Below are 12,690 nucleotides of genomic sequence, written 5' to 3' on the forward strand. Positions count from 1 at the left end.
CCTGCCTCCCCTCTTCCCCTTCTTCTCTCCTTCATCCCTCATTTGCAGGGTGGCCAGATAAAATACAGAATACCCAATTAAATTTTAATTTCAGGTAAACAATGAATACAATTTAAGCATATCCCAAATATTACTTTTTTCTTCTAAATCTGACAATACTCCCTTTTTTTTCTCCTCCCCCCAACACCCCACCTCAGAGTGCTGATAGTCTCATCCTGCTACAGTAACAAGAATTAGTGGTGGGCGATGGCTGCATTAGCTCAGTCTTATTTCTGCCACTCGCTGGCGGAAGGAAACAAGGCCAGGACCTTTTGGGGGCTGTTTCCCATCTATACAGTAGAGATAAGCTCCTGCGCCCATAAGAGCAGATGGAAAGTGCTAGCTGCTGCCCACCGGTTGCTTGATGAGTCTCAGAGTCAGGCCTCATTCTCCGGGGTGAGTCAGGGCTCACCCCAGCAAGCCTGGCCTTTGGCCCTTCCTGAGGAGCCTCTGGTGGCCCCAGCCATGCCCTTGGGTTCCCACCTGCCCACATCTGTGTAATTCGCTCCTCCTGGCAAGACTTGTGTCAGGACCTGGGGCTCAAGCCAGCATCTCTGTGTCCCTGACTGGCACCAAGAAAGTTCTGAAGCCCTGGTGTCTCCTCCAGTCACACAGAGTTCAGGTGGGTGTCAGGGGTTGTGGTTTTCAGAGGCCATGTGAGGAGGGCCAGGATGCTGGGCTTTGAAGCACAAGCCCTGCCTACTCTTCTGTGAGTTTCCTTGGACAAGTGGCTTTAGCATTGTGTGTCACCATTGCTCCAGCTGCCCAATGGGCATAACACCTCCTCTGCCCACAAACAGGGATTGGAGAGGGTGACATCCAGGACACTTCCTCTGGAAGGTTCAGGACAAACAAGTCATTCCCATTCTCCTTTGTAAAAGTAGGGCCTTAGGGAGGTGCTGTTATGGGGTAATTATGAGCAATGTCTTTCGAGTAAAGGAAAAACCACACACACACACACACACATACACACACATCCCTTGGGTTTTGGATCTGCTACTTAATAGCTATGTGAGGTTGGGTGAGTGACTTCACCTCTCTGAGCCTCAGATCCCTTATCCATGAGGTTGCCATGATGAACAGCCTCGAGTGAGGCATGAGAGTAAACGAGCTAAAGTCATAAAGCACTTGGCGATGTGTGTGGCACAAAGAGAGCACTCACCGAATGATAGCTGTGATATTTTTATTATTATCTCCAAGCAGCTGCTAGAATCAGATATGACCTCCTTTGCTTGCAGGAAAGTTTCTTTAATTGCTTAAAAAGAAATGAGGGTGGGAGTAATGGGTGGGGGAAGCTGTGCACCCTGAGTCAGATGGAGCCTTGATGCAAGCATCTCTTCCCTACTCAAGGGGGCAGCCACTGCCAGAAATCTGGGGGCCGATTCCCTGAGTCTCCAGGAGAGTTCACCCCCACCACGACTCTGTTCCTGTCCAAGGTGCTGAAATATGCCCCCTGTAGGTTCCTTCTGTCATGCATGTCCATGAATCAGCTGCTCCCTACCTCCATTCAACTTCACAAGAATACACTGTGAAGTCGTACCTTTCCCCTCCTACTCTTTGTGTGTATCAACTATATAAGGTGTAGAACAAAAAATTAGATACATCTCTAACCTAAATTGCTCATAGTTCTTAGGGAAGGAATTCAAGTGCCTCAGGATATGTGAGGACAGAAGGTAGGAGATTTATTTCCCTATTTCTTGGGTTTAAGTGATATCTACTTCTTGTTTTTACCCTTGCTTCTTCCTCTTCTGCAACCTTGGCACCCTCCCAGACTGTGCCTCTCATACCTTTCCTGATCTAGCCACAGCATAAGTCTTCCTCAAAGCAGCTCCTTTTCCACTACTCATTAGTATCAGAGTCAGGAAAACTGATGATCATTTTCTGGTGGGAGGGTAGACTATAGAGAGAGAAATCAGAGGGTCAGGGGTCTCTGAGAAGTGAGGCAGCCGCCTAGACAGGGGTGAGCTCCTTGTCGTATTTCTGCATGCCCTCGTCCGGGAGTAGAACCTCCACTGTGAAGCTGACCTTCTTGGTGTGGACAAAGCTATAGGTGTTGTCGAAGCGCAGGACATCTGCAGGGACAGATGGACAGGCAGGAAGTTGGGTCTGGCTTTGCACTTCCTGTGTCCCTGACCCATACTTGGGGGAGGGGAGTGGACAGGCTGTGTTTCTATGTGCTGTGTTTGCCAAGCTGAGCCAAGTTTCCACCACTACTGTTTTCTTCCCCATGGGAACTGCCACCCCTGAGCAGGGTCTGTAAACAGACGCTGACCTCCTGGCACATGTCCAGGCCAGCTTTAGTTGCATAAACGGGCAATGAGAACAATGGCCCCTGCATCCTATTGTCTTCACACCTGGACAGTTGCATGATGGGAGTATACGGGGAGGGGGTGGAATTTGGGAACGTCAGAGGTCTCCCAGCCCCCTTAGATGAAATGGGATGCTGGGCCAGGCCTATGCATGTCCTGGGCCTTCCCAAAGGCACCCCGAGAGGCAGCTGCTGTAACCTCTGCTTCACAGGTGAGCAAACCAAGGGTCCAGATTGCAAAGACATTTTCCCAAGATCACACAGCTACCACAAGGCTGAGGTGGGACCCTGGCCCCACAGATACGTGGCTCTAGACCAGCTGATTTCCTTCTCAGAGCCCCAGTTTCCTCCTGGGGAGAGTTGCATGCCCTATCCTTCTTGGCCTGGTGTGTCCTGTGGTCCATGAGCTCTCAACCCTTCCATGGCCTGTGGGTCTCTGGCTCTTGGTGCACAGTAGGTGCTCATGAGTGTGGACCAAATGAGCATCTTTGTGAATGAATGGCACTAACCTAGGCTGTGTGTACCTGGGGGGGGGGGGGATCACTGCCTCTCTAAACTGTGGGACAGGTGACTTCAGCTTTCTGGAGCTGGGTCCCAGCTAAGGCAGACTTACAGACACCAGCTTCGGAGCAAGTGAGGCTCCCGTCCTCGGGCACCATGTGGGCGTTGTAGCGCTGGCTGGGCAGCACCTCTGTCATATCTCCTGCTCGCTGCCGCTCCCCCATCTTGGTCTTCAGGAAGACCCCGAAGCCAATGTCTGCACCATCCGATGAGAACTGCCACCTTTGTGTGGGAGGGAGGAGAGGGACAGGTTACTGCTCAGTCTGATGGGTCCCTGAGGGGCTAATACCCAGCCAGGGGTGGCTCAGTGGCCTGTCCCTACCTGAGGACACAGCCTGGGAACAGTATCTCATATTCCACTTGGTGCGAGGAGCCACGGCTGATCTGCACTGAGTGCTCGTATTGAGTCTTCACCTGGTCCCGCATGTACATGGACTTGGGGATCTCCCCACCATAGTTGATCTGCAGACACAGGATGGGACGGACTTGCTCCCATCTTCCGGCTGTTGCAGAGTTCATGCTGTTTCATCTGCCTGTGATGCTCTCACCATTTCCCAGAAGTATCCTGCTCATCCTGTGCTCCCCCACCCTCCAGGCTGGGTCAGGGCCTTCTGTGGAAATTTCCTTTACCAGCTCATTCCTCTGGGCCAAAGGTTTCTGATTTCTTGTTTGTCTACACAGCTGCTGAGAGCCCCAGGAGGGCAGGGCTGGGACCGATCAGCTCAACACCTCGCTTGCAGGGGTCTCACCATAAACATTTGTGGAATAAATGAGCGAGTAAGAAAGGAACCCAGCTCTACTCCTCTCCCCTTCCCTGTCCTGGGGCTCTTTGTACCTTAGTTAAACATTTGGGGTTCCCATCTGGGTCAGTCATGGTGCCCCCAAACTGGGCAGGCAGTTCCTCAGGACTGATGAATTTCAGCAAACCTTCTTTCCAGTTGTCTGGGGGCAGAGGGGTTGAAGGATAGTTACCAGGCATGACGGGAGCCTGTCTGCAGCCCCATTCCCACCAGGAGGACCTGAGCTTAGGGAGAAACCATACGGAAGTGAGGCTGCCAGGGCCAACTCCTCAGCCTCCAAGGTCTCAGGCTACAGCAAGTGCCTTCCAGGACCATGTTGCTATGGAAACATTTTCCCCCTCGCTGATGGGTTTGCACATTTTTGAGGTTCTCCCAGTCATGAGTAGTGAAGATAAGAGTTATCTAATTGGAGTAACGAGACTTCAAAGCCCACTGAAGTCAAGGACCTTGTTGGGGTCGTACAGTGTGTAAGTGGCACACTCCAACGAGACATCTTGGTGGGGAACAGACAACCTTGCATCTTTGGAAGGACCCCCCCCCCAATCACTCCTTAATCAACCCAGCAATGATTCCCTTTACTGTTCTTTGTGCCCTATGCAAAGCTCTGAGAGTTCAGGGTTCTGGGATGTCACCATGGCCCCAGCCCTGTGACCAGTCCAGATTGTCTGCCCCACCTGACCATGGCCATGGAAGATTCTTTGCCACCAGTAGAATGAGGGAAATGAAAACAATGTCTGAAACACCAGGGCCAAATGCACAGAGCTCTGTGTGCCACCAAATGGGACAGAGGCCTGGAGTGTAGTAGTTAGTTACACCTACTACTCTAGGATTTAGGGGGCTACCTTGTGATCCACCTTGCTCCTTATGCAAGTGGAACTGGACAGAAGCAGAGACTCAAGTATCAGGGAGGGAGAGAAAGCAGGGGTTTGTAAGATTCCCCTCCTTCACCCTTAGATCCTCGGGTCTCCTGATTTGATGATCTAACCATTCTACTTGTGAGAAGTTATCCTCCAAGCTCAGAGTCATTGGTTTAAGTTTAAAAACTATTCCTCTTTTCTATTTCTTTCTCTTTCCCTGTCATTTAAAACAATAACATTTTTTCTACTTATAAAAGTAATATGTTATTGTAAAAATTTAGATAATACAGAAAAATACAAAAATATAGTTAAAACCACTTGATTTCTTGCCATCCACAAATTAACATTTTGTGGTATTTGTTTCTAAAGTATATTTTTTGTTTATACAAAAATAATATCATACTATTCACACCTCTTTATAATCAACTTAAAAAAAAGCTTAACGACATTTCCCATGACATCGAATTATTTTTCGTGGATGCCCAATAATTCATCAAATGCATTCATTATTTACTTATTTAATTCTTCTTGTTGAACCTCCCTTCTTTGAATCAGGTCTCCTTTTCCTGCTCTTCCTCCTCACCCTCCTCAGCCCAAATTGCCTTTAGAAGCACTGAGGTGATGAGTGTTGAAAATAAACCGAGGCCCATATCCCAGAAGTTAAATAGCAATGAACTGAAACCACTAAGGAGGAAGGTGTGCAAGCCTTAGTCACCAGAGACAGAGAATAAGGCAGAGACCACTGGATAGACATTACAGTGTAAGACCCACCTCCCTTTTGAGAAGGAAGAGCTTCTGACTAGTGATGGGTGGATCTCTGGATGGGTGATGGACCAACCTCACTCCAAAGCTCATGAGCAAGGCTCAGGGTATGGGACTAAAACTACTTACTTCCCAACACTACAATTTTTCTGCGAGTGTCTTCACTTAGGAAGGGCTTCATGAGGTTGTAGCCCACAGGGAACAGTTTGGTGGCTGGAAAGATACAAGCAAAAATAATGGAGAGAAAATAAGTCCATTGAGCCATTCTCTCCATAACAGTCAGAGCCAACAATATGGAGGAACCATGAATTACCTTGGCAAATGTCAATGCCTTACACCTGACAAACTATCCAACCAATTGGTCAACCAACAAGCAACAACTAACCAACCATTTAGTCATCCAGTCTATAAACCAAACAACCAGCCAACAAATTGCCAATCAATTCACTTTCTAACCATCCCACCAATCACCTACCAACCAATCAGCCAACCTACCAAATAGTCAAACAACCAATTAATACATCAGCTAATCAGAAAACCAATAAACCAATTAAACAACCGTTAACTGTCCCACCAGCTATTATCTTCAGCCAGTCAACCTTTCAAACAGCCAAACACCAGCCATCCAAGATCCAGGCAAACAACAAATCAGCCAGTCAATTCACCAACCTGCCAACTAGCCACTCATACAACCAGCCAACCAACCTAAATGCCAACTAGTCACTCAACCAGTCAACCAAACTAACAACTATCCAACCAACCAATCAACCAACCCATTAACCAGTCAACCATCAAACATCCATCCATCCTTCCATCTACCCATCCCAAGTGACAACCACCCAAATACCCATTAAGCATCTACATGGCCCCAGTCTGTGAGAGATACAACAGAAATGGAGAATCAGAGGACCTTGGCTTCAAGGAGTGGACAACCCAGCAAGGAAAATAGAATGAACAAACATGAGACAACTGGTGGCCCAGGAGGCAGCAGACAAGGAAGGTCAGACTGAGCTGCATCAGTCGCCAGTATCAGGCAGTTTGGGGAGGGGGAGATCAATAAAGCAGAAAAGGGATGGGGGATTCCTGGAAGAGCTGGGATGGGAGCTGCCTCCTTTTGCAGCAAGGCCAACCATAGAAGCTTCCATTTATGGAGTACTTACTCTGTTCCAGGCACTCTAAGTGATTTGCATACAGCCAAGCCACTAACTTGTCTCACTACAACCCAGGGAAGGAGGTACTATTATCATCCCCAGGGTACAGGTGAGGAAAAAGAAGCACAGGGAAGGAAAGTCACTTGCTACACACCTTTCACAATGAACATGAACTTTAGGGTCTCTGGATAATTCTCTTCAAGGAGGCTAAAGAACTGTGGAACCAAGAAAGACCCCATCAGAGCCCACACTTCATCTTGTTCTATTCCCATCACCTTTGCAATATCCCTTCTGGGGGTTTCAGAGACCTGCAGTGGGGTTCCTTTCTTTCCATCACCTCTACTGGCCCCTGGATGGGAACTTTTCATCTCAGACTATTGCAACCACACCATAATAATCACTTTAAAGTAAAATTATAGTAAGACAGTATAGTAATGACTACTATTTATTAAATACTCACTATTTGCAAGCACTGTGTATATACTTTATATATCAACTCACTGAGATATCGCCAGGTTCTTCTTAAATGCAGACAGTCAGTGTCCCCAATAACTTGCCCAGTCATAGAGCTAGGGGTGACAGGGCTGGGAAGTCTTTGGGGGAAGCTGGCCCCCATGGTCTCAATACAGTGTTGTCTCTGAGGCCTATGGAATCTCTAGGAAATATTATTAATGGGTCATGAGGCACATGATGGGCCCAGGAAGACTACCAACTTTTACCTAATCTTGGCTATGAGTGAGCAGCTGGGTCACAGCAAGCCAAGCTGGTTGTTAAAGCAATCAGTGGGTGTTTGGGGGCTTTCTCCTCACCTCCTGGTATACTTCCACCAGAGGTTTCCAGAAGTGCTTCAATCCCAGGCCCTCACAGTCAAATATCATCACAATGGTATCAATCTTCTTCCCCAGCTGCAAGGATGAGAGCAAGGACTAGTTTCAAGATTCAGGATGCAGGCCCAGAACTTAGGACATGGTGACTCTAGCACATGACATCTCAGGGTTTCTTCCAGGTCCCAACTCTGTCCTCAGAGAAATGAGTGAACAGAACAGTGAATACATTTATCCATCCATCTGTCCATCAACTGACCCATTCATTCACCAATCTATCCATTCATACTGCCATTCATTCACTCATTCATTCCTTCATTTGTTCAACTGATATTTATTAAGCACCCTTTTTGTGCCAGAGACTGAGAGCATAACACAAAATGTTCAATAATCCACACTGCTTGTCTTCAAAGAGTTCACAGTCTGGTTGGGGAGACTTACAAGCAACCAGGTCACCACAGTCCTGAGATGTGCTGGGATGGGGCAGCATGGGAGCTATGGGAACACACGTTAACCAAGCAGGGGGCCTCAGAGAAGGTGCATTTAAGTTTGAGACCTGAAGCATAGATAGGAGAAAGCCAAAGGAAGTGTGGCAGGCAGGTGTATATGCTGGGGGCAGGGTTTTCCAGACGGAAGGAAAAGCAGGTGCAAAGACTCAGCACGACTAACCATCACTAGCATGGTTGAAAAATACGTTAGGCCTTGTGTACTGGACCACATACCTGCATTATCCCATTTAATCTTTGCAACTATTATTTATTATTATTCATTTTCTAGGTGAAGAAACAGGCTCAGAGAGGTGAAGTGACTTTTCAGAGCTGCACAGCTGGGAAGTGGCAGAGCCGGTGTTTGACCCCAGAGCCCTTTGACCATAATAGTGGAATGGGTGCTACTCCTGGGACCGTGTCACCCGGTGGCCTCCCCTGCCCTAGCTTCCCGCCCCATTCAGCTTGGGCCTCACCCGCTCTGTCTGCAGGTCACACTCATGCAGGATGCGCTCGCAGTCCCTCATTTTGGTCTTGAGCAGGTCCTGCTTGGTGACCGAGAAGAGCAGGCCCTTGGGGTCCAGAGGCCCGATGATGTCGTACCACACGGGGCAGCCATCACGGTCATAGCCACAGAGGCCCCCAGGCATGTATTTCTGGATCACCTGGGCATGGAAAGATACATGGATCTTGGAATCATGCACCTCCCCGGAGACCCCCAGACCAAGCTGACCTGTGTGCCCTGAGCCTACACACACCGTGGAGAGTGTCACTATTGTCCAGGTGAGAAAACTGTGGGGGAGAACCTCGCTCACAGCAGGTACACAGCAAAGCCAGGCCTCAGCAGGGCCTGGCCCGAGGCCTCTGCGCTCCTTAGTTATGCCCCTGACGTCTCCCACGTCCCTTTTCACAGGGATACAGACACTGCTGCCACCCTGCTGTGCATCTTGAGCAAGTGATGCCACCTCTCTGAGCCCCATTCTGTAAAATTGTTTGAACAATTTCTCCCTCACGGGATTGTTGGGGTAAGTCCCCAAGATCATGTCGGCAAAGCACAGCGCTTGGCCTAGAGCTCCTACTCCATAAATAAAACTAGGACCATTGCTTTACTAAGATGACAGTGGTGGGACTGTCCTCCCAATGCCTGCGTGAGGAAATTTCCTTCCCATCCAGACAGGATGCTTTGAGCAAGGCCCTAAGGGTGAGGACGCTGGGGCACAAGCTCAATGTGGTGGTGATGAGCCAGGTTTGGGGAGAGACAGGCCTGAACTCAAATCCCAGCCCCGCCTCAGGGCTGTGGGCCTTTGGGTGAGCCACTTAATCTTTGCTGGGCCTCAGTGTCCTCATCTGTAAAATGAGACAATAGTATCCACCTCAAGGGTTGTGGTAATTAAATGAGCTCATGCAGGTAAAGTCTTAACCTCTTAACCCAGGCCTGGGCCTCATAAGCCCCCAGGAAATATTCAAAATTGTTACAGGAGAGGTCCCTGCTGGCCCAGGGGGTTCCACGGGCTTCTCAGGCTGTCTGCCCTTCACACATGATCCCCAGTGACCCAGAGGCTGCTTAGTGGTATGTCCGTGGGAGACTGGGGTGTGCATGGGGGGGGGGTGTTGGCTTACCTCTGGGGGCTGCCAGTCGAGGATGTGGTCAATATCCATGGTCTTCCGGAACTCCATGTACTAAGGAGAGATGAGTGGTAAGGCTCCGCTGGGCTTCCAGCACCCCAGAGGAAGGGATGGAGCAGAGGCTGGAGGCATGCATTGCCCCCCGTCCCCCAAAGCCCCTTCCCAAATTTTCAGCGGGGACGGGTCTCACCTTGCGGAGCATGGTCTCTGATTTCTGCAGGTCAAAATTCCGAGCTGCAGGAAGATGGAAGGAAGGACTGCGGTGGGGAAAAGACTGCCTTGCAGTTGCCTTGTCCTGCTCCCGGGCAGTGGGAGCTATGGAGGGCACTGGGAGCCTGGGAGGGACTTTTCTTCCCTGTCCCCTCTCCTCTCCTGGACTGAACACACGGAGCAAGGTGATGTGGTTGGAGCCTGAGAGCCATGTGGCATCGTCTGGAGCAGCTGGGACCAGGCGCCTCTCGCTGCCCCCTCCCCTTGAGCTTTCCCACCTCTGCCCTCACCTCGGAGCCAGCGCAGAAGGAAATAGTCATCAGCGTTGGGCAGGGCAGGCAACACGTCCTGGACATTTTCTCGGAACTGGGGAGGGAGATGCTGGTTAAAGTGGTTTTCACACTGAGCCTTGGTCCCTGGACTCAGTGATTGTTTTCCTCCACCCTCCTTCCCTTCCACATGCGTCCGGCTCACGATGATGGGAGGATGTGCAGGCAGATGAACAGGAGACACAGATCATAGGATGGGGGTTAGGGTGCGTAGGTAGGACAGAAGGGAGGATATATGGGTGAGTAAGTCCTTAGAAAGAAGAGTGAATGGATAGATGAGTGGGTTAGGTGTGTGGAAAAAAGGAAGGAGAAAACACTGAATGAGTGGATGTAGAAAAGGAGAGATGGGTGGGTGAGAAGAAGAAAGGAGAGTTCGGTAGGTGAATGGATAGAAGGAGGAATGGACAAATGGGTGGGCGGGCGTGGGAGGACGGATGGAGGACAGAAAAAGTGGGTGGGTAAGTGGATCGGAGTATGGATCTATAGTAGCTGCCCCCTTATCCACGGGGAGATATGTTCTGACCCATGAGTAGTACTGAACCCTGTATATAGTATGGTTCTCCTGTACATGCATAACTATGATAAAGTTTAAATTAGGCACCGTAAGAGATTAACAACAACTAATAATAAAATAGAACAATGATAACAATATACTGCAATAAAAATTACGTGAATGTGGTCTCTCTCTTCCCCTCTCTGATAACCAGTCTGAGAACAGAGACAGCTACTAAGTGACTAACAGGCGCTTGGACAGAGAAATGATTCTCGCTTCAGGTGCGACAGACAGGAGAGGCAGGAGATTTCATCACACTGCTTAGGACGGTGTGAAATTTAAAACTTATGAATTGTTTCTTTCTAAAATTTTTTATTTAATATTTTCAGACTGCAGTTGACAGCAGGTAACTAAAACTGTGGAAATTGATACTGTGGATGAGGGGCGACTGCTGTATTCTTCAACCTTTCCAGGTGTTAGCCCACCAAGGCTTCTGCCTTCTTCTCTTCTTATCCCATTTTCTACAAAAACATGATTAAGGACCATGTGTTCTCTTCCCCACTGACTGTGGGGAGAACAGGCTCTGTCTCTCTGGCTCTTACAGGCAGGTCATTGTGGGAGGCAGGCAGGCACGGGTCAAAAGACTCTGACCGCTGTGTGGAGCCTGACCCTGGGACTTAAAGGGCAGGTTTGTCTTTCATGCTTGCTACGAATCCCACCCTCTGGGAAATTTTAAAGATAGACTAGAAATACAAAGTGGCTTTTAAGGAAAGGGGGATCTGCTCTGTTTTTCTCTGAATAGCCCCAAATTCTTGTCAATAGAATGTGAAAAACAGAACAATTAAGTAAGAGTAAATATTTTTGAACTTGTGTAAAATACCTGGGCATTTCAACCCTGTATTGATCTGCATTTCCCTTTGTTATTATTCCCAACCACTTGGTGAATGGCTGCATGTTTTTCTTATGCATTTCCCATGTAGAAAATAGATAAAAACCCTGGCTAATAAAGAAACAGGGACAATTTTCCACAGAGAAAACCCCTCCCTTCCTTCCTCAGATGGTGAGTGTCTGAGTAGTTTCTGCATCCATTCTGAGGGACGCAGAGTCTCTCTCAGGTCATCTCTCAGGGTCCTGAGGGGGGATGGGAACAGAGTCAGAGGGCAGACCATCAGCATCCTTCAGCTCCCCACTAAGGGACCTGGGAGGAAGGGGGAAGGGGGCAGTTTTCAGATAAAGCTCTCTGGGTCTGACTCCTGAATGGGAAGAAATCAGACTTGATCGAACACCCACACTATTGACTGGAAGTGCTGCTGTTCCATCAACCCCTTCCCTGGAAAGGGCTGATGTCAATGGGCACTGTGAGACCTAACCTTGGGAGAGGTGACAGCAAAGAGACAATGTCAAGGACATGTGAAGGGTAAGGCAGGGTTACAGCCACTGCCCCTCCTCTGCCCCTCAGCCCTTTTGCCTGGGGCTCCAGGGAAAGGAGCTCTCACCTTGGCCAGGGTCTCTGCCTGCTTGGGGCTCAGGTCTCCGACTCGGCCGCTCATGGTGCTGGGTGAGGCTGGAGGAGTAGCGGCAGCTGCAGGCAGAGGCCAAGCCTGGTCTGTGGCTCTGATCCAGCTGAGCCTTTCGCCCCCACTCCTGGGTGTGGCTCCAGGTGCCTCCTCCTGGGACAACTGTTGAATTGCACATTACGTAATTGGGATTAAGTAAGGTCCAGTGTTTGGCTGCGGGACAGGTCTGAGGGGTCAGCAGGCACGTGAGGACATGCACGAGGTCCCCTGCTAGGTGGAGAAGGCTGGGAGAGAATGAGGCTGGCCTCCCATGGCATGGAAGCCCAGGCTGAGTGCCTACAGAACCCCCATCAGTGTTCCCAGGCCCCCATGGGCCACTGTCCTGGAGAAGGGGAATATTTTGGGGGAGTGAGAACTGTACCCTTTCTCTTTGAGCCTCAGTTTCCCCATGTCACTAAAGAAGAGATTCCACACATAGGCTTCTGCAAAAGACAGGTAGGAATTAGGGACTTGGTCAGTTTAGTAAATAATTTATTCATTTTGTCTGGGTAGGAGGCTCATGTCCTTTTGCAACAAGCATTCATATTAAGAAGAGACAGGTTGGGGTAGAAAAATAGGATTCAAGTGTCATTGCTGAAGGTTTGCTTTCTTCAAAGGCCGATGCTACTTTCCCTGATGTCTTTCAAATTTTATCATGCAGTGCTGGCCCTACACCTTCAGTGTGAGGA

At 49.3% G+C, this 12,690-nt stretch overlaps 1 protein-coding gene across 1 annotated transcript; it reads right to left on the reverse strand.

The window, feature by feature from the left end:
• Nucleotides 1-1,560: 1,560 nt before the first annotated feature.
• Nucleotides 1,561-12,098, reverse strand: LOC149997024 (SEC14-like protein 3). The gene is made up of 12 exons (XM_090257741.1): nucleotides 11,942-12,098; nucleotides 9,914-9,989; nucleotides 9,604-9,647; nucleotides 9,408-9,467; nucleotides 8,264-8,452; nucleotides 7,288-7,383; nucleotides 6,633-6,693; nucleotides 5,457-5,540; nucleotides 3,744-3,850; nucleotides 3,231-3,370; nucleotides 2,961-3,130; nucleotides 1,561-2,111 (listed from the first exon to the last, which is right to left on the reverse strand). The coding sequence occupies exons 1-12, from the start codon at nucleotides 11,993-11,995 to the stop codon at nucleotides 1,990-1,992; spliced, it is 1,203 nt and encodes a 400-aa protein (XP_090113867.1). The 5' UTR covers nucleotides 11,996-12,098; the 3' UTR covers nucleotides 1,561-1,989.
• Nucleotides 12,099-12,690: the final 592 nt, after the last annotated feature.

Source organism: Furipterus horrens, unplaced genomic scaffold (assembly GCF_987537825.1).
Source record: "Furipterus horrens unplaced genomic scaffold, mFurHor1.1.pri manual_scaffold_11, whole genome shotgun sequence".
NCBI lineage: Eukaryota > Metazoa > Chordata > Mammalia > Chiroptera > Furipteridae > Furipterus > Furipterus horrens.